The following is a 27,107-nucleotide window of genomic DNA, read 5'->3' on the forward strand; positions in this document are numbered from 1 at the left end:
AGCAACTGTTTTGCGTTAGTGTTCTCGATGGAATTAGATTCAGTGTGTTACTGAACTTTGAAGTATATAAACAAATACAGATAATGCAAGGCCCTTAGAATGGCAGAGAACAAGGGACCCTTGAGGGTATAAACTAATGCACTGTCCATGTAGGAGTAGATGCTCTAAGGCTTTCATAGGCGTCTCCATACTCGTGGTCATACCATCACGCGTGCAGGTAGAAAGGTTGGGTATACGTTCGGAATAACAACAAATGGCATGATTTGTTAACTGTGTTTACAGTGACTGTCTGGTGAGTCGAAGCTTGTTACAACAGTATCAATACAGCGATAATTTGCACTCGATCAAGGCTCATCGCCATCGAATTGCGAATTGAAGTCCAGATGCATAATGTAATGCGTTTAGAAATGATGCCGTGCAATCGATCGTTGTAGGAGTCTTCACCTTGACTTTCTTTTCCTTTAAAGTTACCCACTCAATTGCAAACGAGACTTCATATCGCAGCGAAGCTGGTTCAACGTTTCCTTGCTTTGACTTTACTTGGGTAAATCACCCGATTGGGTGACGTGTCGGGGTCGCTAGACCAGATTGACGATTTCCGGGATGATTCCGTGACTGCATATGTACAGTTAGAGACAAGAATCTGGAGCCGCTTTTGTCAGTTTGTAACATGCAGTTGCAGGTATTTCTGCTCGTCGTTGCAAGTAGCTCTGAGTGAATCCGGAAGACATACATTTGTTAAATGTCAAGAGAATGTTTACCCGGCAGAGTGGAAGAACGAACCTTGACATCTGGATGATGAGAACGCCGTATACCTACGATAATTAGCTGTAACATAATCCTGTCAAAGATAAGATCTCTTGCCGAAGAAACGGAACTTTGAAACCTGGAAGTTGAAAAGTTTTTTGTCGTAATCGGGAACAAACTTCACTTTAATTAGACTTTTTGCCATTGTAAAATTTTTTTTGCCCTCTTCGCGGTTTCGACCGATTTTTATACACATGAGCATGCTTGTATATCACGAACTGCGGGTGATTCGCAGTAAAACCAAATTGAAGCATGCGATTTCTGTAGAGAATCAATGCGTTCAGCTAATTCCACAGCTTAGTCCGCGTAGAGAACTTGTGACCGTTCTTTCAGTGAAAGACTCACAACGAGTACCGAGTTCATTGCCTTCTCTCTTTATTTTTATGCTCTAGTTAACGCAATGTAAACAACGGACGTTCGACTATAAACACATGCATTGTAAACTACGAGAAAATTGATAGAGATAAAATCGCTTATATATCTTTGCTCTCAAGGTATGCCGTAAATTGATGCAAATAAGTAAATTACAAAATAATTGGAAATTTTATTGCCAACCTTAGATCGTCTTCGCTGTAATTTTACAATTCCACTTTAATTAATAAACGCATTATCGAAATTAGAATGAACAGTGTAAATAACATGATGGTTTCTCGGTATACCTGTACAACTGTGTCAATAATCTTACCCTTGAAAAATCATACCTACTATAAAAGTCAAAACATCTTAATGAAAGAATCTGATGCAAGCGCGATGAGCCCGAAGCAATTTGCCGAATGATTTAAGGCATGATTTTTTTTCATCAGCAAGCAATTCGTATTAATTAACTGCGTAATCCTTCATAGATTTCTGAGACGGGATGACGGTGGGGGTATCCATTTTTCGGGCATTCAAATTCCTGCGAGTTCCTAGGGCCAAAAAAAAATTGTTTACACATTATATACCTACGAGTAAATAAACGAATATCATTAGATCATTTAATTTTTTTCTAAGATACTATGCAGGGAAAGATGCGCAGTAACAAACAGCCTCCGTGTCAATACAAACGGCTGCCATGAGTTCGAAATGCCATAAAAATTGTGTAGATCAGACTTTAAAGACACTTCCGAAATAAGACATGAATTATAGATTTTAAGCGACCTGAATCGGTCCAGCCTTGAGTGAATTCTCTAAGCATATGTTAAACAGAATTCGAAAAGGTGCGTGAAAAGATTTCACAGCCTGACGGATAATGAGGACCTTTTCTGGTCTTAAAGGGCGTTACAAAAGTCTTTAATAAAATATATGTTTTTAGAAAACCTCTTCGAAAGACCTTGCAGATTCAGATTATAACAGCGTGCTATTCAATTACGCAACGCTTCGCAGTGAGGTTCCTATTTTGAACGAATTACGCCGTAGATTGGATCTCTGGTTTCTTTCTTTCCTCTAACTTTCGACAACGGTTGTATCAGTTCTGTTGTTCATGGCTTGTCATCAATTTGAACGTCGCACCGTTACCCGATCGTTGGTTAAGTAACATCCATGTACGCAACGTTTGACTTAATTCTTTGTTCGTCTTCTGGCTTGGTGCCACTAGAAAAGACAGCGAAGTCATTGCAATTCCACGATTTATCGCCGCGAAGACTGTCACTTCGGGTTTGATTGCAACTGTGACACAGCGCAACTCTCAGCATTTTTTATAAACCGAAACAGGATCCACTTCTACAGAAGCTCGTGGCCAGCTATAGACGACGATAGGTCAACAAACATTCATATCCTTGTACATCACTGCAGTATACATCATCAACTTAATCATAGAAACACGTACCTCCCGAATTTATCATACATACCCGCAAACTCATCCGACAAGCTAATACGAAAAGTAATCACAGAGAGTGAAGGTACATTCAAAAGGATCATAAAAATGCAACCTCTAACCGGCAGTGACGAGAGAAGATGGGTATTTTGACCATTGTGGCACCGATTTGCAGCTTGAATGTGGTAAGAAGGGAAGGATCCAGTTTTCAGAAGAGGGAATGAATTCCCTTGATCTCGTCCGGCCATTTGAAGGCCGGTTCTTGAGTCGTGATATAAATTGTGAAGCATAAGATGCTGCGGAATGAGTTCATTGCCTGCACGTGGGTGACCGAGAAGAATGCTGATCAGAGGCATTTCCTCGACCGAGTTGCTGGCCTTTCCTGTCTGCCAGGAAACCCGTTAAATCTTATCTTTTCGGCTTTCACGTACATCTCATACCTGAATAAATGTTTTACACATCTACACCTGCATTGTGTTGGATACCGATGTGTACGATTTCCGTACATAAAAATTGATTTTAGATCATGGTTCGTTATGCTTTGTAATTTTCAGACAAGCATGAGCAGTTCTTTACTTAATTGTCTCGTACTCGCACTTTATCGTAGTATTTGAACACCATTGCTTGGAAAAATTTCTAGCGTAGGGATTCAACTAATTGTAAGCGGCACAGTCTGTCGGAATTTTGACACATTATGACGTTTTGGAATGAAGAAGTGTGTTTTTGCGTAGTCAACTTTGATACCACATATCTCATTGTCAGCTATTTATCAACATGATGACGTTCTTTTTTTCATTCTCTCTGTTTTTGTCTTTAATGACTTACGTAACAATGTGAATAAACATTACATAGTCGCACATGTTCCATAGTTTTGCTAATTTCTTCAAAATTGTAAAGCTTTATAGTTCGGTAACATTTCCACCTTGTTCAAAATTTTCATACTGCGGTAAACGACGAAATTACATTACTGTCCATTTTAATTTTATTTTCCTATTGTCTCGTATCGTTGTTCGTTTCGACAAGGGATTTTCTCAGCACGTCTGATTCACTTTCAAATGGCAGCATTCACTACGTTGTAAACAATACGAATCTTAACGTCTTTTGTTTTTCCTCAATTCTGGTCGAGAGTTATACGGTATCGCCGAGTGAACAACTTATACATGTTTGCAGGTACGATGCGACGTAGGTGTAAAGATTGTGTTGAAAAATGAAAATAGCACGTGTTCCGGGACGAGATGTCAGTGAGCCTGAACTGGATGGACAAACATCTGCGTCATCTCCGACCGATCCGTATCCGGAATCCTTGCCGATCGGTCGAGGAACGCGATACATGCGCTCGGAATTCGCATCCGAAGGTTTAAAGCGCCTCGTGATTCCCGTTCCCTCTCCTTCTTGCGAGCACAATAATTGCCGAATTCCAGTCCACACAGTCGCAGGCCGGTAATTATCATAATACTCAAACCGAGACATCGTCGCGTCGCCGGATCCGTTGGGACGCGACGGGATGAAATAGTGTCGCTGCCTTCTGGGAGACGGGCGTGGGCCTCGAACACCGAATCTCGGATCTTGCCTCTTGGAACTTGAATCTTGAATCGCGTCTGGTGCCTACTCTGCCTCCAGGATGCTGTAAACACGCGTGCGGCACCGAGTTTTCGCCTCGGGTGGAGGGGACGGGGTCGGCGGGTATTTCGAGGAGGGGAGGCCGGCTCGAGGAAGCTCGGCATATAACGAACCGACGTTTACCTGAGGATAGACAGTTCCATACGAGCGCTTCGCACGGACGTTATACAACGAAGGCGTTTCAAGCTCACCGTCGTCGCGTGACAATTGACGAAAACTATCGTTCACAGAATAGAATTGGTAACAAAAAACAAAACAACAACAACAAACAAAAGCGAAAGAGGACAGGAAACAAGAACGACGCGGCGATTCTAAACCGTGATTATACAAATCAGTGACTCCGGCTGCCAAAGCCCAACCGTCACCGAACAAACTTCGGGCATTAACTATAAACAGTGAAGATGATTCGGTGTTCGATTATCTCGGCAGCGGTTGTTCTGTGTCTTGCTGTCGCCTACAGCGAAGGCTCCGCTATTCCAATGTGGGAATTCCTGTCGAAGGAAGAAAAAGTAAGTTTTTTAATCACGTTTCACACTCCGGGGGTAAAAGTCGGGCGCGTTTGTAGCCTGAATGCAAAATAGTTAGGCTAAGGTCCGATGGACAAGCTAGACGCATATGTCCGTCAGACGTCGTCTCTACATAACCAAGGTTTTACGAACGACGTCAGCTGGCGTCAGTTGGTAACGAGACGCGTAATGTGAAGAAATGTAGAAACCTATTATTCGTTGACAAATATTATTCGTTTTGATACGAATGCCTGCGGGATTTTATTTCGGCAAGACGGACGAGTAACCTCTTGTCTTAAATATACCACCAACGGCTGTAGAGCGTCTTGTATGTTCGTATTCTATGGCGCTGCACCAATTCGGTCACTGCCCTTCTAGTCGCGTGCAGTAACAGCGCAGCGTCTTATCGCACGCAATCACGTTGGGAACCACCGAGCAGTTCCTTCCAAGTACAAGTTCATGAACACACCGCTACATTTATCGTACCGAGTAATTCTTGTCTGGCACACTCGCACGTACTCGTCGGCGTATTGATTTACGGCGGGAAAAAGTAGAACACAAATGAAAGCTGATTGGGAGAATTCGTCGACGCTTCTCGGCGGAGAGTGAAAAATGAGAAATTTACTCGTGGCAAGTTCGTTCGGGAATCCCGGTCCACGTATTTTACTGTCAGCTTAATTAACACGACGAATCCTTGAATACCTTCGCTATTCACAACGATTTTTCCATTACATGGACGCGGACGAATCTGGGTCAATAAAAGTATTTGAATTCGGATTGATGTGGCCCATTGCCACGCGAAGAAGATATGTTCCAGAAGTAGAACGATAAATGTCAGGGAAAGGGCGGGAAATTTAAACCTAAAATCAATTGCGTTGATTCTGTAAACTTGAATAAATTTAACTTCAAGTACGACAAGACTAACTATTTACGTAGGTGTGCGCGATTTTGATTCTGACATAATTTTTCTGTATTTTCGATACAATTCTGTTACCTTTGATGTCACAAACCAGTCGTCCAATCGTCATTTACATCCAAATTCGGCAGCCCGATAGAAAATAATTACAATAATAAGACTATATCGATGAGGAATAAACTACTGAAATAAGTAGGACTTGTATCCGTTTGGATAAAACTTAAAATGGCAAAAACCCATCGCAATTAAGTGTTACGTCAGGTCTGGTCGACCGGTCAACAGAGTTTTTATTACATACGAATGTACGTACATGTCGATTCTGAATTGATAATTGAACGTATTTCGATGTATGCATGTACATATAATAATAAACGATCGGCGGAACGACTGTTTTATTCAATAAACCACAATATACCGAATTCCAAGTGCAAATTAAATCGGGACTTTTTTTTCTCCCTCTCCCTCTATCTAAATATATATCTCCCTTTTCACAACAAGTAGTTTCGAACCAGTTCGTACAATGGAGTGTAAGTCCCGGTGTAAAGCAGTAATGTAATATGCTGGCGTTGTAACGTGGACGCCGATTTTATTATGTAACTTAACACGTACACACATACCGCGAATATTTTCCGGCCAGCATAACGAACGACGCTGCCATAACTTCGAAGCCCACTTGCATGAGGTGCGAATATTCATGCGTTAGTCAAATTTGAGACCGTAAATAATTTGTATGTGCATATGATTTCGCCTCATTGGCATTTTGATGTATATCCACTTACACAGAACGTAACACTACTTTATTTGGCTGCAGTCGAATATCGCTAATTGTTATTCGAGCACACGTTTCGATGCGTTGGTCGACATCCATTTTCGGGCAAAACAATTAATTTGATAATAATCGAAATTTAATGGGCGTCGATGCCCACACACGAAATATTTTATAGCCCATTTCATGTCCGAACATTCGGTTCTTAAATTTTCGACTATTGCGTTAAACGGTGAGATCATATATACAGCGATTGCAGGCTTAAATTTAACCTTGTAAAATGCACTCCACTCGCTAGTGTGTTATTAAAAAATCCACTTGCAAAATAAATTGCGAAATTGCATTATAGTGAAAGCTGCAGCCAGAGAAAAACAATTCAACCGTTAGCGATTTAGCTTCAGCAGATATCAATCTGTATCCATTGGGGTTTATCATGTTCCGTGCTGTATAAACGATGAGAATCCCTCGCTATCGGTTTCTCGAATTTACAAATTATGTCAATCCCCGTAGAATCGTTCAACTGAACAATGAACCCCGCGATATTCTTGATGCGGCAAACTCTCTCGGGGTAAAATTATTGCGTGTAACAAACCAACCAATGCAAAGTCTCTGAAAACAATTTGAATTTCAATCACGTATTAATTCATTGTGAAAAGTATTGCCAACGCCCTTATACAAAATGCGCGTCGTGCATATGTAACGGTTCTGCAGTGTTACACATTCCCTAGTTTCACCAGCTGTGTGAGTCGAATTTCAATTATATCTCCGAATGCGGACCTCTTCCTATACAAATTTCAACACAGACTTTCTCCAGTAAAACAAAAAGTAAATAACAAAAAGCCCGCTGCATCGGTATTCATTCTGTTTCATTCTCTAACTTATTCTCTTTGTCTCTTCACTCGTTAAAAAAAAAAACTACATTTTTACTACTTTGATGATTTGCCGAAGCACCAATCAACTCGTTAAAAATTTAAACTGCCCGTAATTGAAACCATCCGTGCATATAGGTATCTCTTTGCATATTGAAAAATTAACAAGCCGATTGTGATCTGTGAAAAAAATTGATTTACCGCAATCGGTTGCTGGATTCGAAAGTAGACCAGACATAATTAATTTCACGCTGTCATTAGTATAATATTGTGTATGCGTTAAATCTAGAACACGAAAAATTCTTCACGTCACGTCACGTTGCGCAATAGTATCTAACATCATTGTTATTATTGTTGTATTTTACTTTTTTCTATGAAGCTTACGAAACGATTTAAATACGATAAATGGAGTTGAAAAATCGGGTACAATCCATCAGTCGGTGATCTTAAATGTACATATGGCTATTTATAACACACATTTGTATATATATATATACCAAAGTCTCGACGTTGAAACAAGAATATTATATTATCTACCTTCGGTTGTAAAAAGAACAAAACAAGAAAATAATAGGTGTGCAATTTATACTTTATCATAGCACAATGATCGGGCTTGCGTAACAATTTCTTTTCCTATTGTTTCAGATGAGTCACTTGTACAAAGTGTTCAGCAAACAGGTGGCAAAATATTGCGCGGATTCATCGAAGCCTGATTGCAACAAAAATCTGCTAGTCTCGGGCCTCAGAAACCTCGCAAACATGGACGAGGATTATCTCAACACAATGGACCCCTACCAGCGTGGTGCCACGGAAATGAGTAAGCATTTTCGATTTATTCGTTGGTTCTTATTTTTTTTTCTCTTTACATATTCGCTCAATTGTTACCTTTTCCGCGTCGCTTTAGTTTCGCCGTCATTCATCATCGGGGACAAATATATTATTTCAACGATGACAATAACAACGAATGTATAACCTATTTCCGTGCTACTAAAAAGGTTAGACAATTGCGCGGACAATGAGTGACGTACGCTCAAATTGGTCACGGCGGATGTGATAGTGAATAGTCAGGAAATGCGCTTCGCGGCGTTCTGCTACATACGTACCAAGTCAAACGTATCGTGATTCGATGTTAAGAGGAGGTTATGTAGTCAGTCCTTACCGACCGAGTAAAATGTCGCTTATTTTCACTGTTAACAGAGTCTGCGCATCGCTGATGTGAAAAACCCGTAGTTCGTGCAATTCCACATGCAATGCTAAACAAAAATATGCAGAAATTTTCCCGTTACCATGCGAGCATAACGCCAGTAAATACATCTCTGTAATTATCGGTGATTCATTTACTGAAATACATTTCCGGGGCTTTTGTCGCATAAAACAAAATTTTCTTTCGATATTTGTCTGCAGTTTTACAAGCGAAATTTACGCTAGGTGCGACATTCTCGGTTCAAATGTGCATAAGCTTTCGTATAAGTGGCATTTTACTCCGTCGGTACAAACTGACTATGTGGCATTCTTCAAGTTGTTCGGTAACCGTACACATACAGCTGTGAAATGTTCTGTTGTTTCGAACCGATTATTTTTCTTTAAAAAATAGACAAGTTCGTACATGTACTAGCAACGTGTGAATAAATAGAAATTATAGAAGAACATGAAACGACGTTTTCATTATCTCTGATTCATAGACTATACATATCTACGTATGTATTGAAAATTTTTGTAGCAAAGATGAACTTTTGCTATCACACAAGTTATCAATGCAAGCTGTAGCGCCGCATGCTACCAATGTTATAAATTTTGCATAGCTACTATGTATAATGAAGAGTTGTTCCACGCGTTCCGGTAGTCAGAATGCATCGTTCTATTTATATCGATGCGTTCGGAACTGGTTATGCAACGAGACGTATATAACGTGAAGAAGTGATAAAGAGACGCAAAAAAAATTTATCCGGTGAGACAGTGTCGAGTTTGAAAATATACATTTCGCATTGAACTGAAAAAGAACAGGAAAGAATCCGTTTCAGCCGATACCGAAAATTTCCATAGGCAATTTTTTATTGCCTGATAATCGCTGTGCCTACGGAAGTGTTTTTCGAGTTTTTCATTGCGTATAATTTTAACCGGAGTAACTCTTAATTGGGAATATTTAGCGCTTCTTACTTAGAGTAACTATGAATATTTTTTCTTTGGCTTCTCTGCAGTCAACCGTTTACCATTTTCTTAAATGTTTACTCGACCATTTCGCGAGTGATTAAAAAATCGCTGCCGTAAAATAGTTGAAGCGTCTATCTAGGACAAACAAGGATGTTATAGACGCGTAGCTAACTTATGATACTCAAAGAGTATTATTAGCTTCGCAATTATTTGCGACTTAGTACTTAGTTTATAGGTTGTGCAGCATATCAATCTTCCTTTTTGCTTTACAGTTTGGCACGCGTTGTTGACCAACGACGATTTCGAATCTACATTCGAACGTGAGGGAGATTCCTTGTACTACTCTTCTGAGTCTGATCGTTTCGGTGAGTTGAATTCTTACTCTCATAAATAATTAATCTAAAAAGAAAATACACGCATTCATACATCTAAACGCAAACGATCCACTGAGCATTCGATCCTGAATGTAGAGTTTAGAAATTGTTCAGATTTCTCTTCATCTGCCAACATTGCAAGTTAAACAAAAGCCAAAGTTGGCGGCTGAAAATCTTGTAAAAATTTCGATTGAACTGAGAGGCGAATTTTACGATGTGATAAGAGAGTGCTTCGATGTTGAATCGTCAATGGCGAGAAAATGTGTCTTGCTTTCGCAGTATACTTTAAAAAGGATAAAAAAATAAAAAAACGACGCGCACGAAAGAATAATTACGAAAGTAATAAGGAGATGGATTTTTTTATAAACAAGATATATTAATTATAATAATTCGTCACGCTTTTGAGAACATAAACAGTAAATCTTTTTATACTTTTTTGACAGTGATCGTACAGGAATTCAGTATATATGCACCTGTAACTACGAGATTTTGAAATATGTTCAAAGAACGTTAGCTCAGCGTTATTTCATCTTCGTATCTTTCTTTTTTTTTTCCTTTCTTCTCCTCGTCTTAATACCACAGAGTGATTTCTATCGCTTTCACATTTTCCCCGTGATTTCTATCGCTGTGATTGTACAGGTTAATACTATGAACACGCCATTCTACAAAGGCAATCTTAAACGATGATCTTGAGACCGCATCGTTTAGAGCACTTATCTTCGCTGACAAATTATCGTTTAACCACGTATTATAAGTATTATACTTTCTCAGATTTGTGAGATTTCTACTTTTATTGCTCGCAGACTTTTGTCTCTTGACGTAAAAACCTTCTCGGTCTGTGAAATGTTTCTTCGACATTTTTGTTTTTATGTTAACACTCCGCGGCGTGTAAATTTTTTTGTCAAAGTTACTTTCAAGATTCCACCAATTTGTCTGGATTTCTTTTTCAATGGAATTGCACACAATTTTGGAACGGTTTTAACAATTCGAGAATCTTTTTCACAAAAAACATTTCTCGTCAATTTCTTGTGAACTTTCTTATTCGCATACTAATTATTACCTATACAGACGCGAAAAAAATTAATGGGATGCAATTTTGACTACATAACAAACCCGATGATATATCGTGATAATTTCTAGTTACGTAGATACGATGAGCAGAAAAAGGTTCTCAAGACGCTGAGAAGTTATTTGCTTGATAAATAGAAAGTTTGAGAGGAAAATATACTAAAAAAAAATTTCACATGTATTCTCACACAACATCTCATTTAATTACCGTAGATATTTTTCAGTCTCTATTCCCGATGATTTCGCCAGTAAAACATTTCCCAATCACTGACGGAACATTTTTACGTCCATATCAAAACGGTGTTCATACGACGCGTAGAATCCGAGACAAGTTTATAATATGAGAATGAGAGGATACATGAAATTTACATTACGTAAAAAAAAAAAAAAAATCTCACCATTGATATTGAGAAATCTCCGCAGCGGTAAATATCGCATCGAAACAATTATATTCCTGGTTCGTAATATGCAGATGAGAAAAGAATTCAAGCACTCATCTTTGAGTGCATTTCTCATTTTGTTTTCTCGAATTTTTTCCTCTCTGATTTTTTTGCTTCTCCTCCATCTTTATTTTTCCCCCACTTCTTTTCTCTCGCGTATCGCGTTTCAATGACAAGACTTCGACGTATAAGATACTATTTAAAGAATCAAAATAAAAAAAATCATCCTCGTGGTCCTTGGCCTAGTTGCTGTTGCTGTTTCTGTTGCAGTGTTCTTCACGCGCGTCGTATGACTGACTACCTGTAGGCATTTCCATTTGTATAAGTCGCCTACCTTATACCACCTTGTAAATTGTCGAGGAGACGATGACATCTCCGCAGTATTATATACACGCACTTTAATCACGTCCTGCTCGTTAACATTGAACACAATTACCAGCTATACCTCATACTTGCATGCAACGTTTCTACCTTCCATGTACTTAAGTTGTTCAACCCCGGTGCTTGTAATGCCGAATTGCAATTTCTGCGATATTGCACAAAAATTTGTGTTCGCAGTCACGCGTATTTGATCGTGTCAATTTTTATTGTCGTACTTTTCAGGCATGATGTTCAAGTTATTAGCGTTGACCTAATTAAATATTGAAGAAAAAAAATCCATACCGTATTACAAATTTAAAATGATTTCGAAACAGTTGAGTTTCCAAAGTATTAATATTCTTTGCTTTGGTATAGCTTACCAAGTTTCAGACAATTTTAAATTTGCCGCGTGATAATTTTTCAAACAAAATGCGTCCCAAAACTGTAACTTCAAAAACCAATTAATCTTCAACTTTTATTGAAATCTGAACAGAATCCAAACGGCAAAATGTAAAAGAAAAAAAGTAAAATCCATAAAACTTCCGTTTTGATTATTGAGAATTGAAGTAATTTCGGCCTCGATCACAGATTATATACTGCAGACGCGTACATTAGTATCTAATTCCGGTATTCTCGGATCGTCATGCGTCAAGAACGCAAAGACTCGGGCAACACAGCCTCGTCGGTATTGTATTTAAATTCAAGCTCAAACCGCCTGTCGGAAGTAAGAAGGTTTTCCCGTTGATATCGACGGCCTTTAACAGCAAATAAATTATCATATCGCAAGGTAGTCCCCTCTTCTTCCCTTGGCACATATATTGAAATGTACAGACGCGTACAGATATACTCGATCGAGTACAGGAATTTGCAAGAATCTTGAACTCCGATCCCACGCCTTCTGCGTAAATTGAAATGAAACGTACTTTAACATGATAAATTTGATAAAATTACGGAATTGAATAAATTAAAGCTTCCGCTGCAGCAATGAGGAAGCGAAATTGCAGTGTTGCCAACTTGGTGGCTTTAAAAAGTTGTTACTTTCTGGGCAAGAGATTCATCTGTTTAAGGGTTAGCGAGAAATCTGCTGATTTTGAGATAGTTCGCTGTTTGTAGAGAAAATGTCTGCGGATGTGAAATTGATTTGGTCAATTTTTATAATCAATTACGTTTCGATCATTGCTGGAAGCATGGACTATTAATAACGAATTTATTACGAAAACAAAAAAAAATCGAATAATCAATGTTTTCGACATCGTGATACTTTATAAAGAAATCTACAAAGAATAGTAACTCTTAGCACTACGGATGAAACTCACTAGTGGGATAAGGAGAATCTGAGTTGGCAACACTGACGCCTAGAATTAGCGGTATAAAACGTCTCTCATCTCCGTATTATAATCTCCGATTCTTCGTTTTGTTACAGGCGACAACTTTGGCAGCGATAATAACGGCCTTGCTGAAGAGTCTTCGGCGCCTTCCGGTGACTACGTTCGTCCGGCTGGTCACACCGGGCCTTACCTGATGGGCCCAATGGTGATCCGAGTGCTTCCTGACGGCCGTCCCGTTCCCGGCGATTCGGAACTTCCGTTGCCCCGCGACGAGGACGTCGACGATCTGAAGTACGCGAAGTTGCCGTCCATCGCGGAAATCGAGTCGAGGTCCTTTTTCTTCGGGAAGTCGCTTACCTCGTCGGGGAAACCCGCTAAACGGCCGATATTCTCCGTAGGGCAGCAGAAGCCAAGCGTGATCCTCACTACCAGACGATCCGGAAATCAGCAGAAAAATCCACTTTTCGACGACAGAGTTCGCGGAGAAAAAGACATCTTCGACAGCTACGAGCGGTCCGTTAGATATTATTAGAAATCCGAGTAGTTTTCTTGTTATTCCCGTTATTTTTTCATGTCTTTTTTTTTTTTAAATTGAATTTGACAAACGTCGATTATTTTTGACGATATTCTTTAGTGATAGTGATTAACGATTGCTTAGCCAAAAAGAAAAGAACAAACACCTCATTCTGATCTGTTGGATAAAAATCGTATGTAGTTTAACTTTCATATACGACATATATATATATATATATATATATATATGTGTATGTATTTGTGTAGGTATGTAAATTTACCGAGAGAAAATCGTCAAACTTAACAGATCGAGCGTTCACTGCGCATGCTCGAGCTTCGTCGGATTTTCGTACAGGCTGTCCACCCCAAACATCAACTGTCAAACGCGACTTGGACTTATGAAGATTACGCAGGCGATACGATCTGTTTTGAATCAAACAGATCTTAAATAGTTGATGTTGTGATTCGGAAAGGGTTGGAGACATTTTAATGTTGACTGACTGATAACTGTTACGAGTCATCACAGCAACATAATTTCAGAGAGTTTAATATTTCGTGTTCCGTTTCGAGTAAGTTGGCTCCTATGATTTGCATGCGAAAATATTGCCACGGTACAATCTTGCCGACAAATTAAGCTCGATTATTTCGCGCATGCGCAGTCGATCATTCGGCCTGATAAGTTGCACCGCCCGATCTCGGTATATAATACAAAATATGCGCACTGACGATTGGTTGGCTGCACAATGTCCGGAGAAATAATGTTGACGCGAAACCGTAGTTTTGTGGTTTTTTGAAGTTGATAAAGTTGCGTCGAAGTGATTACGAGGAAGAGTAAAATTTTTACGTCAAATGTCGTTTCAGGATCAGTGAGTTGTACAATGGTAGGATGATTTCTATAGATGTTTAGAAACAAACATCAGGCTGACCATGACGAAACATTAATTTAATAAAATTTGTAGATATTAAGTTAGGGCTAAGATTCGCTAAGTTAATTTTATGCATTCCTATTTATTCAACTTTTAACAACTGTTATACATACTTGTATATCTATTAACATTTTTGATATTTCGATTTTACGTTACATATACGATTTTGAGGACTGTTCGATATTAATACAGCCGCCTGAGAATTCCATCGTATACATCCGTCGTATTCAGAAAAGAGGCAGTTCCTGGCACTCTTGATTTTTATACACGAATAAAAGTCCAACGAGATATTGCTTTAAGACAAAAAGAGAAAGCGAGTGAGAAAATGAGAAAAGGATCGTGTCGACGATACAAGGAGTTCTCATGGCTTGAATGAACAAAAGTCACTTAAATGCCCGTAATTACATGGGCATAGTAATTCGTTGTAAATATTATATTGTAAATAGCCTAATTTTTGCTACCACCGTTCATCTTCATTTTCGATGTATTTTTTTTTCTAATATTTCCTTCAACTTTTCATTGGTTCGCGGTTGTAATGTGTGATATAATGCGTTGAGGCTCGATTCATTAATCAAAATTCTAACAACTATATATCCTTGATTAACGAAGTGTTTTATTCGTCTTTCTTATTTCTATTTTAGTTAAATCAACACTAAACATACCTATATGGAATAAATGTGTAACATGTAGGATTTGTGATAAATGAAAACTAAAAAGCTAAAAATTACAAGTTACAAAATTACATTTATAAGGAGTAAATTGTGAGTTAAAAGTCACAAAATTGTATGTCATATTGATAATACTGATCCAAATCATTAAAAAGAAAAATCTTTTAAGTAAGAAAATAACATTTTTTATTTACGTTTGGTTTCAAAATATAATAATTGCAACGTGAACGAATTGTTCGCGGGCAAAAAAATTTATAATTATTATTCGGTACACGTTTAATTTGTGATGTTACCCATTCGTATTATTAGACGTAATTATTCTCACTGTACATATATATGTATCTGTATCTATCAAACTATATACGGTAGAAGATAAACTCGATTTATTTTATGTACGTGTTTTCTACGAGATGTACAAGTTTTTGAACACAATTAAAATGAAACATGCTTCAAAATAATTGTCTCACTTGTGTGTCATTTTAATACAGTTAAAATATTTCCCAAAATCTTGCGAATATCAAATCCAAATGATTCCAGTTCCACTTTTTCCTTATCCAATATCCCGTCAAGGCTCAAAATCAATTCGTAGACGATTCGTTTCAGGTGAAAAACTAAAGATATAGTAGTAATTACATATTTCCGGTTTAGAAATTTATGTACTTACTTCCGTGTGCTGAAATAAGAATATTCCCCCAAAAATCACATTGAGTGTTCAAAAAGATTCCAATCACATACCGTTACCAAGTACGTCATGTTTGTTGATTCATAATAAAACCATGATTGAAACTTAGTCTAGACATTTCTCTGGAAAAATACTGCTGCCACACTTGGGTCAGACTGACTCTAAATTTATCCAATTACAAATGATAATTAGGTATGAATAAAAAACAAAATAACTCATACATTGATAAAATCCAGAAAAAAAATTGAATTAGTAAAAAAAGAAAAAAGTGAAAGATGGCGGGCCTCTTTCAATGCATGATGCATACATGAAACGATGACGATAGAATTTGAATTTATTCCTCAGGGTATGTTTCTAAAATTTACTCAAATATATATATAATATGTGTTTATATATTCAAGACCCATATCAGTGAGATGTGCGCAACATATATGCAATATATTAATTTAATAAATGTGAAAAATGAGAAAGAATTTTTAAAAAACAACGTGGTTATTCGTTCTGTAACTTTAGTCATTTGTTTGTTTTGTAAATTCGTTTCAAGACCATGCTGTTAGCAGCGCGCGACATGATTTCCTAGTAAGATGTTACGAACTCATTTTAAGGAAACTTATAGTTAGCTGAGTAAAGCATCAAAAGCGACATCTGGCATGGCGGTTAGGAAACTAAAATTCATACCAATGTCAGGAAAGTATGTTCAATTACCTTTGCCTGCAGGCATCACATTCACCCACAGCCATTCGCGTAGCATCTACAGAGATATTATAAATAAAGTAGGCAAGTGAACCATGCGATTGTCCAACCGAGAAAAAGAGAAAGAAAATTCAGCGACTCATCTATCATTTTCTACCAAGCATGCGCAGTGTGTTACTGTGCAGAGATAAAGCAGAGCTATGATTCTGATGCATGCATAAATGCGTATCCAAACAAGGATAGAGCGATCACTCGATTTTCTTTTTCTTTCCATCCGATCTTTCGGTTTATGCTTATCCCTATACCTTGCCTAGTAAATCGTATGTAATATCTCTATACGCTTATTGCGTGTCTGCATGAAATTCTCGTCATACTTTGTCTTCATCGACTGGAGGTAACAAAGATATCTTCTCGCGCCGATGAGTTACCGCTATCCCCGCCACTCGCCTGGTTAAACAGAGACAGAATCTCCGACAGAACAGGGTTGTCTTTGTATTGACAGCCTCATCGCCGTCCAAGGAACGCGCAAAGTCTATGGACGGAGTGATCGAGGCGTAGAGATCGTGGTTCGATTAATCGCAAGCTATCGAAACAGATAACGAGCGCCGTTGTCATTCTCTCATAGTCCAGTCCGCTCGTGATTCACAGTACGCCATTTTCTTAGTTTGTGAAGTGTCGAAGCAGACGGAATATCGCTGTTTTTAATTCAAGTAAAAGGTAACCGTCCCTCAGGCAATGACACTCGACCACGTTTAACCCATCCAGCATCCAACTCCCCGTCATCAACCCGAAATAAGCAACAATTCGTCGCATTTACCGCGTACAATTGACGTCGCGACGTCCTACTACGCATTGACAGGTCTATCACCACTATTATTGGTTGGATAGCATCAGCTTTGATTGCTATTACGCCTCAACTTTCACGGCTTCGATCTAACGTCGCTATTCGTCAGTCTAACCATTTATCCGATACGCGTTTACCTGGCCCCAAATCCCTGCGAGACAACAATACCTCAAAAATCTTATCAAACCTACCATGTACCTGCCTATCTGCATTACTCATACCTACTTGCGTGTCTCACGAAATACATATCACAAAGCGTTTCTCCTCACGCACATACGAATTTCGTATGCGTGCACACTCGATTGAATATTCGTCGTTGTGGGGGAGAATCGTTTTGCTACTAAAGGACGTGTTAGCACTCGTCCCTGAGTACAAGGAGAGAAACAAACAAAGAAGAAACTATCGGAGAAAAAAAATCACTTTGTCATTCTATTTTTTTTTTTTTTTTTTTCAAAAATATCAACACACTTTCGATTCTTCTACACGTAGTTTTAACTCGCCCAAGCATAAGTACGTTATTTTTTAATCATTTAGTTTTTCTTATCTGAGGCATTGTCGATTCATTAAAAAAAAATTTAAACCACTTTCCACTGTTTATTTAATTGAACGTGTTATTCGATTTACTTTCTCCGGATCATCCCAATAGTTGAATCATCGCATTCTTTGGTATCCTTTTACATATGAAACATCTAAAAATGTCCTTTATCCGATGTCGTTTTGTCGGAAGCAGCTTTTTTATGTATCTTTCAAGTTTCAGCCTTTCACGGGCTATCCGCATCATTAGAGATTAATGCCAGGCGTGTGAGTTATCATGGAATAGGAAGTAATACAATATGAGGCATGTTGTTTGTCTGTATTTGAACTATCAAAGTCTGCCTCTTATCAGGTTTCTCATGACACACATACAGACAACTGTGTCGATCATTCAAATGGTATCCATTTTTCATAATATTTACTCCACCTGGCATTGCTGTCCACTCCGAATTCAGCCCGAATCACCTATTTTTCACCCGATTCTTTATTTATTGTTAGTTAATTCAATAACCGATTCTAAAATTTAATGATTTGATTCATTGTTTAAGTCATTCTACAGCTGAATCTTTTCTCTTGCTTGCTTTGATTATTATGCTTTGTCCAATTTTAAAATCGAGGTCTATTACAGCGGATCGAGTTGACGAATAATGAATATAATCATGCCTTATTCAACAGCTGACAAGCTGAGGTTAGGGAAGCCCTCATGTCACGATAAGTCAGGCAATCGCGTCACGGTTCAAAGATTAAAAAAGAAAACCATCGTATATAAATAATATAGCACAAATTTCACTCTGAAGTATCATTCTAATCACGGCATTATCACTTTCAGCTTTTTCTTTCATTTTTGCTATTCGCTGACCTAGAAAGTCGAATAAAAAGAAAAGCAAATGGAGGAAGAAAGCTCGAGGTAGTCAAACATTCTTCGATCTGTAACCTATGATGTAACTGTGAAAAAGAACTCGAGACTTTTTCGAATGAAATTTTCATCACACAGACTAATTATATCCCAATCTAGAGCTCTTTCAAACTGTAACGACTTAGAACAGTGAATATCCACTATTGTCTCGCATATTTATAAACAGACAAAGCAAATACAGTCGATATTACAAACTTCATACCTGAGTCGAACATTTCGTTTGAAATGCTGAATCTTCTTTGCGGAATTACCATCTTTATGAAAAATTGGGTTTTTTTGAACCGGTTACTGTACAATAAATCGCATTTTCTAATTTCACCGAATTAGAAAATCAAACGAATCCTCACGTAACAAGCACAGGTGGTAAAAAAAATTATACCTCAGGCATAGCCTGATTAGTTTCCTTCCGAGTCTTCAAATTAAGCATTAACAGAACACAATTTTCTAGTCTAATGTTCTTCGTTGCTCCAGAAAAACTATTTTTTGTAACAGAAAATAACAGTGGGAACAGCGGCGCTCGACAGCTTTCAGGACAATATCGCTAAAGTTTTCTATTTAATTAACTGCAGTTACGCGTTGAATTAAATCGCAACTATCTAATTTTCTATTAATTTGTTAGCTGTAACAGTTGTTTTTTTAAATTTCAGTTAATCTCACTACTGTAGTAGAGAGAAATGGCGTCGCGCAAGAAAACGCTTCTGAAAGTGATCATCCTCGGTGATTCCGGAGTAGGAAAGACCTCGTTAATGAATCAGTATGTTAATAAAAAGTTCAGTAACCAGTACAAGGCTACGATTGGCGCTGACTTTCTCACCAAGGAAGTTATGGTCGATGGCAGGATAGTCACTATGCAGGTAACCCTTGTCTATATTATTTACTTTATTAAATTTACGAAGAAGAAAGATCGGTGAAAGAATATTTGGATACACAGGGACGAGCAAAATGAAAAAGAGAAAATATACAGACCCGTTTGTTACTAGGAAAATTCGTATCTGATAATATATTTCTCTGAACAAAAAAGGGAATACATTGCCCACTCAATCTTTCATTTGGTCGATTGATTTTTTTCCATCAGTTAGATTTAATTAACAAGGAGAATATTTCATTATAGAGGTTTTCTGTGAAAACTGGAGTCATTAAAAGTACAAAACAGGCATTTTCCTTCAAAATTTTGAAACACTTGTCTGTATTGTCGGAAGCTTCGACAATTAGCAATAATATTAAGGCAGAAAAACCCTAATCAACATGAAAAATATGAGCTCAGAATAGCACGTATGAGATTGAAAATACTTTGTTTCAATCATTTACGAGTAATGAAACAGAAGACAAGCTAAAATCTAAATTTATAGATATCGCAGCAAATGAAATGGAAGTTTGCAACGTTGATGTAACGATGCATTTTTAGGACATCCTGTTGTTTCGTGACTTTCATAAATCAGAGTACACTTATGTTTTGGCAATCCGATTTCAATGTTCATTCCAAAACTGCAAAACAATGATCTTCTGTTTCAATATCTACTTGTTTCAAAGTTACCAACTTCAACTTCGTTGTAGCGAGAGTAGAATAAGCCTTCTGTGGTAAAAATAATTTCTATGCCAAACTACGATAAAGTCCAGTTCATTGAAAATTGTAGGACATGTTCGAAAATCGTAGAAAATCGTCAGAAAGTGTGGAAAATTGTGGAAAACCGTCGAAAATCGTAGTATTTTACATAGAGAATTACAAATTTCTATGAAAAATTTTTAAAACCTGTATTTTTGTATAACAGATAATTACAATTTCGGACCCAGATAACATAAGTTGTTTTGCTCGTAGTATTCTTAGAATTTCGTTGAAAAGCACAACTTTTTATGAACTCCATGAATTCTCATAAAAAAGTGTTACGAGGTGAATGATTGTGAACACTACCGGCGACTATCGACGACTGCATCCATACCCAGCCATGACGTTATTACGGCTCTATTTTGTGTTCGTAACTCGTCGACTATGTGGACGTACAAAGAATAAGGGAAATTTGTATTGAGGAGTTGAATAATTAATTATATAGATGAATTAATGTAAATGATATGGAGAGTACAGCGAGAAGATGTGGAGGAAAATAGGAAGAAATGTTAATTAAGATGTTGGCCAAATGAAAGCTGACTTGAGAGTAGATATATGGGAGGAAGGATAAAAGGGACTGGTTAATTGCAGTTTAGCAGTAGAGGGAACATTCTGCTGATGTGGTACGGGAACCGAGACAACGAGGTGATGATAAGATAAGCATGCATGGTATAAGGTAGCTGTAAGAGCGTGCGAAAAGAATCTGAGATGCGGAGGAGGTAACAATAGTACGAATTTCTACGAAAAATTTACGATCGACAACTTTAGAATTAAATTTAGATTGATAAGATTACAAATATGTACAAGAAAGTATGCAATTCTTTTTTTAAACCACAGCTAGATGTCGCGTCTGTTTCACAACGAAAACTTATCGCAGACAAGTTAAACACTTGGCAGAATTTGGGTCTACATTGGAAGATTGATCTTTTCATCTTTTAAAGTATGATCTAAATGGAATTCTGTGAAGTATTTTTGAACTCACCTTGTCTCGATTTCTCTAAATCAAGAATTCTACGATATTCTAGAACAAATTGTATCCATTTCGACATTGGATATCGGAAAAACTCTCGCGTAAATGTGAACTGTTCTATAATTATGTGTTAGAAACGACGATAATCTATGACAAAAATGTACGATAATCTACAAAAAAATTCAATGCCAAAACTGTGAATGTGTCAGAATTTCTGTACTTGATTGTAAAATCAAATTTGTAGCTAGGTGTAGAACTTATTTTCATCAGTGAATCTTCAAATTTTGCACCTTCGGTGTTAGCCAACTTCTAGAATTCGTTTTACTCGTTGCGATAGTAAACATTAGATAGAGAATCGTTTGTCATTGATGTCTCATACTTTGTTTATCCTTATCAACATGTGACGGATTATCGACGCTTGTAAGCCGTCAGCTGGGAGAAAAGAAAGTAATAAAACTATTGGCTTCTGCTTTTTTTTCTTTCGTCTGCTCTTATTAATTGCATAAAGACTGTTTATTAAGTACACTGATTTGAATAACAGTTTTCTCTCAGTTCATACTCTGATTAACAGCAACGTTTGCGATCTTACTCACAGCCTGTATTTTATTTCTCCCAGATTAAATACTCGATTTGTGACTTTCAACTGTAGTAGTATTTGATCATGATTGCAAAGAGAAATTATCGTGTAATGCGAGACTCGAAGAAATTTCTTAATTTCCGTTTTTCACGTACTTTAAAAATAATCGTTTTATGTCGTGATTTTCATTACCTTTCTTGTGCTAATTCGAGTTTAATTTTATTCTCCACAGATCTGGGACACGGCTGGGCAGGAAAGGTTTCAATCCTTGGGTGTAGCTTTTTACAGAGGCGCCGACTGTTGTGTTTTGGTTTTCGACGTTGCTGCGCCGAACACCTTCAAGTCCCTAGACTCATGGAGAGACGAATTCCTCATTCAAGCGTCGCCCACAGATCCGGACAACTTTCCATTCGTTGTTCTGGGCAACAAAGTCGACCTCGAGACTAAGGCCGTCAGTCATATATTTAATTACATACCCTATCATACTTTATTGTTTCCATTTACTTTTCGACTCTCGAGACCAATCATGCATACAGCGTTTCGGTGAAATGATCATAAAAGTTGTTTTTCACGATTTCCCATTTCGTTTTTAGATTTACAGTTTTCGTCGGTACATACTTTTATAGTTTGATCCATCGCAAACAAATCCTGAATGCTATCGTGACGTATATTTGAAGACTTCAAATTTATTTTGTTTTTACTCTTTAGACTTAATATTATCACATAATAACTTGAAGCTTTTGTATGATATTGATTTACGATGCGTCGAGCTTGTCTTTTGTTTTTCCCAAAAAGAATGTCTATAACTTTATTTAACCGAATGTTTCTTAGAGTATCCACATTTATCACTGTTGGATTTGATATTGGCTGCATAGTTATGCTGTTTATGCTATTTAGCAACATTTAAGGAGATTAAAATTTCACGTATTGCTTGTTTCAGGTGGCGGGAAAACGAGCTCAACAGTGGTGTGAGTCTAAGAACAATATTCCATACTTTGAGACGAGTGCTAAGGAGGCGATAAACGTCGAGCAAGCCTTTCAAACGATAGCCAAAAATGCGCTAGCTCAAGAAAACGAGGTAAAATTGCACAATCATCCACAAGATATGAGCATTATTATCGCCTGTTCCTTATTCAGTATGTACTGTTGAATATTCAATTTCCAAATGATTCGTACTTCTCGATATTTCTAAAATCAGTGCCAAGATAGCCCAATGAACTCACACGTCAATTTTTATTACTCATAATTTGTAACGATGCTCGTCATGATTCATTTCTCATTTCGTTGTTTTCACGTTTTTCAAAGGTGGAATTGTACAACGAGTTCCCACCCCAAATAAGATTAACCGACGATACAAAAAACAATGGGAAAGGAGATTCGTGTGCCTGCTAGATACAAACGTAACTCAATTTTGGAGCAAGTATAACGTCCGGTCAGCGTCCTGAGCGACGCTAGGAGTAACCTAGACAAAGAGTCGAGCTGAAATTTTTGGAATTGGTGAAATGTAAATGCGATATTGAAGATAAACTGTTAAAAAAATGAAGTTAAACTGAACCCAATGATGAAGAAAAGGAAATTTAATTAAATATACACATACTAGGCTCAGAACTCTCGATTTCTGATTTATATTAATTATTTTATTGTATATGTGAAATGTATAGGTATCTATATTGAAGAATAAAATATTGTATAGCATTACAGTTTGAAAGAAAATTTCAACATATCTACAATAGTAACGACAACATCAACAACAAGAAAATAATAATAACAACAACAACAATAATAATAATAATAGTTATAATAACAATAGTAATAACAATGGAGAAAATAATAATAGTACTATTGATAGTAAAAGAGTTATTAGGTCATTGCTTGATCGCGATAGTCTAATATCTGTACGATATAACATATTATAATGTTTAAAAAGCATGGTAATATACTTGATCTTAAAAACATGAGATATTCTGTCTTATAAATTAGAAAACTATATTACATTTGTTAAAAATATCATTTCGCTTTCTTTTTCTTTCTTTTTTATACACATACGTAACGATATGCTACTTAGTGAATATTCTATAGGCGTTGATAATAATTGGAAAAAATACTTAAAAAAGAAAAAAACTGCAACGCGTGTCGCTATTCATAAATTACATTATTGTTATTATTATTATTATTACTTTTATCTAGTTTAATTTGTATTTACATACTTATTTATAGCTGAGCAAATGATTGAAACGTCGCAACTGCCCACCGTGTTTAATTCGAGACTTTGTTTTCTAAAACCGGCTTCGGAAAATAACAGTTGTGGTAGACATCAGACGTCGTCACTGCGAATTTTTATAAGCTCAAATTTTTGTTCTGTATCGGTACTTGGGATCATATTACCTAATTGGTCATTTTTTACGACATACGATGTCCCGAATCGTTACAAAAATTAGATCAACAAAATATTCTTGAATAAAAGCCGTGAGTGTTTATGGATCTACTGTCATGTCTCCCTCTCTTTCTCTATTTTTCTCTTTCTTTCCTTCTCTATGTATCTAATGTTGTATGAAAAGAGCGATAACATGTTGACATTGCAATATCGTTAGCCAAAATCGAGTAGAACGACACAGGCAGAATATTTTTCTTTTGAACATTATCAGCTAATTGTTAATTATTGGTATTTACGCTTCGGCGAAGAATTTATTAAACAATAAATAACTTGAGCATGATCTCGCATTTAATATTGTTTTACATAGTAATAAAATGAATAAAGTACGTATAGTTGACAGCTCGTTCGTTTATTCTGCGTATTTTCAATGCCTTATTGAATCGATCGGCAAACGTAGTTGTTTTCAATTCTTTTGGGTATTTCAATGATCGATGAAATGAATCGAAAAAATCGACCATTTGAATTTCACAAAAAAAAAGTATAAAGTAAGTAAAAAAGGAACAACCAATTTCATCGGTTAACCGTCTAACATAATTGACGTAAATACCTGATAAAAATATACAATGAAAAATCATGCTTAATTAATCATCGTATAATTGTACATCCGATTTCATCGCATGTATTATTAAAATTGTATAATTAAGCAAATTAGTAACGCAGCCTTCGTATGATTGCGCGATTAAATCAATATACGTATATAATTTAATAATGTATATTATTGTGAATAATATTTATACACAATTAACAATGCCATTGTGTGCATAGCTTATTTTCTATAAAACATTTTTATCCGTCAATTTATTGCCTACACATCACCTAGACATTGATCCTCGGTAATGAAGTAACAAATTAATGCAGAATACTGTAGCAGCGAGGAGAAAGGAAAAAGAATTTTGTCCTTTCGCAACGTAAGGGAAATTAATATACATATGGTGAAACGAATGGTTTCTTTTTGGGTTAAGTTATATCATAAAGTATTATTTTATAAACATTTATATGAATATCAAAACGAATTAACAGAAAAAAAAAATAAATAAATAAAACCAGACCAATGATTTTTCCTCTTACCTATGATTCGCTGTGTGGTTAACTCTTTGTTTCGTATATTAGATTTTCATTTAAGTGGAAATTCAGATTTTAGTTCCTAATCATATTTTGCGAGCTTTATAAAAGAGACAGAAGGAGATAAAGAATAAAAAATCTACCGACAATGAGTTGTGTATCACGAGTTATAACTCGTATCTATTCTTATTACTAGCAGCGACCTTGCTTACTAAGGTATTTACGTATTCGTTCGATAATAAGTAGAAGTTGGTTTATTTAGTTGTATATACTGCGTGTCACGATATTTTTCGAAAAATTTTGTCTCCGTTTATCATGTTTCACACACGATACATGGCAAAAAAAAAAGTTTGAGGTTTCTACGCGAATCAATACGGGTGGTTAATCAAAAATAAAAATCTTCGAGATTCAGAATTCAGGAGAATTATACGTACCTAATTATAATTGTATAATTTTTCAGTGTTTCGAAAATTATTCAGGATTCCACCTCTTGATAGACTTCATATCCATCTCAACAATGTCAAAATTACATTCGATTAATTCCATTCAACTGTAGAATTTGGCATTTTTTATTCGACCAAGAAAATATAGTAACAGTGACCTTAATGAGAAAGAATAGTAACGGATACTAGACTTTCCGGTAACAGCTAAAAAACTAATTTTCACTTTGTACCTAGAACTGTATTTTTTGATTGTGGTAAAAAATGAAAATAGAAAATAAAAATTTCTCTCAGTCTATACCTTGTCAAATTGGTGATGACTTGTAACGTCTTATTTTTTTTTTTTTTTTTTTGGGGAGTGAAAAATACAATACGTAGTACAGTACAGTTAAGAGTTTAATTTAATATACTGCAGAGAATCTGAATTTTACAATTCGTATATACAAACAAATGATATATCAAGTACTTCAAACATCAAGATCCGACTCTAAAGAGCGGCGACACATTTCCTGACGTCAATTTGAACGCCGGTCATTCCTTTGCGAACGGCGATGTCCGGACTTTGATTGCATTTTATCACGGTTATGTATATGGTATTAGTCGCTGAACTTGAGCTGCTCATTACGGTGTTCGCGGTACTTTGGATTGATCTAACTAGTTGCGTGGTTTCTGACAACTTCCCAACGACACAAGACGCCATTTGCTGGGTGCTGATGAAGAAATAGGACGGACAGATAAAACAAAATCTGTTGGCCAGTCTGAAACCGGACGAATCTCATTTTACCAATTTTTTTCCTGGTTGATAATAACACGACAATAATCCTGATTCAATGATTTCTTCTCTCTGTTTCAACGCATCGACATTAACGATGAATGGGACTCAGCCTCTGGACAAGAAGTTCAAAATCCAGAACAAAATTGTTAAAAGAATTTCCAGCTGAGTTATTTGCGCTAATGTTATGTAATGAACAGGAATGAAACGACATCCCTGATCTGTAATAGAAGTAAATCTGAGCGAATTTCAACATCACGAGATGTAAATACACAGAAAAATTTGAGAAAAGGTTTCGTGATCACAGGACATTCAAAACGTTCGAACTCTGGACTTTTGGATCCGATTGTAATATTTTTGGGATTATTCCCAAATAATTGCTTATTTGAGAAAATTTCCAAAGATTGTCTAAAAATGTCTAATAAATGTTATATCATAGTATAGTCACAACGCACAAATGTAATTGTTGTCGAATC

General features: G+C 36.8%; 2 protein-coding genes and 1 long non-coding RNA gene across 4 annotated transcripts; 2 read left to right on the forward strand and 1 right to left on the reverse strand.

Annotated features, from left to right (window-relative positions):
• Positions 1–1,331: 1,331 nt before the first annotated feature.
• On the reverse strand, positions 1,332–4,206 carry LOC124300171 (uncharacterized). Of its 2 annotated transcripts, none has more exons than XR_006907163.1 (2): positions 2,117–4,206; positions 1,332–1,712 (listed from the first exon to the last, which is right to left on the reverse strand). It is a non-coding gene; the product is annotated as an uncharacterized LOC124300171 (long non-coding RNA). The 2 variants fall into 2 exon arrangements; XR_006907162.1 differs by having other exon boundaries at positions 2,104–4,206.
• A 159-nt stretch (positions 4,207–4,365) lies between these two features.
• LOC124300170 (rhythmically expressed gene 5 protein) lies at positions 4,366–15,258 on the forward strand. Its single transcript, XM_046753895.1, has 4 exons — positions 4,366–4,728; positions 7,922–8,093; positions 9,700–9,792; positions 13,093–15,258. The coding sequence occupies exons 1-4, from the start codon at positions 4,621–4,623 to the stop codon at positions 13,527–13,529; spliced, it is 810 nt and encodes a 269-aa protein (XP_046609851.1). The 5' UTR covers positions 4,366–4,620; the 3' UTR covers positions 13,530–15,258.
• A 1,788-nt stretch (positions 15,259–17,046) lies between these two features.
• On the forward strand, positions 17,047–25,154 carry LOC124300146 (ras-related protein Rab-7a). The gene is made up of 5 exons (XM_046753847.1): positions 17,047–17,196; positions 19,421–19,627; positions 22,156–22,374; positions 22,864–23,001; positions 23,229–25,154. Exons 2-5 carry the CDS (start codon positions 19,448–19,450, stop codon positions 23,313–23,315), a joined length of 624 nt encoding a protein of 207 aa, XP_046609803.1. The 5' UTR covers positions 17,047–17,196; positions 19,421–19,447; the 3' UTR covers positions 23,316–25,154.
• The last annotated feature ends 1,953 nt before the right edge of the window (positions 25,155–27,107 follow it).

Source organism: Neodiprion virginianus, chromosome 3 (genome assembly GCF_021901495.1).
Source record: "Neodiprion virginianus isolate iyNeoVirg1 chromosome 3, iyNeoVirg1.1, whole genome shotgun sequence".
Taxonomy (NCBI): Eukaryota; Metazoa; Arthropoda; class Insecta; order Hymenoptera; family Diprionidae; genus Neodiprion; species Neodiprion virginianus.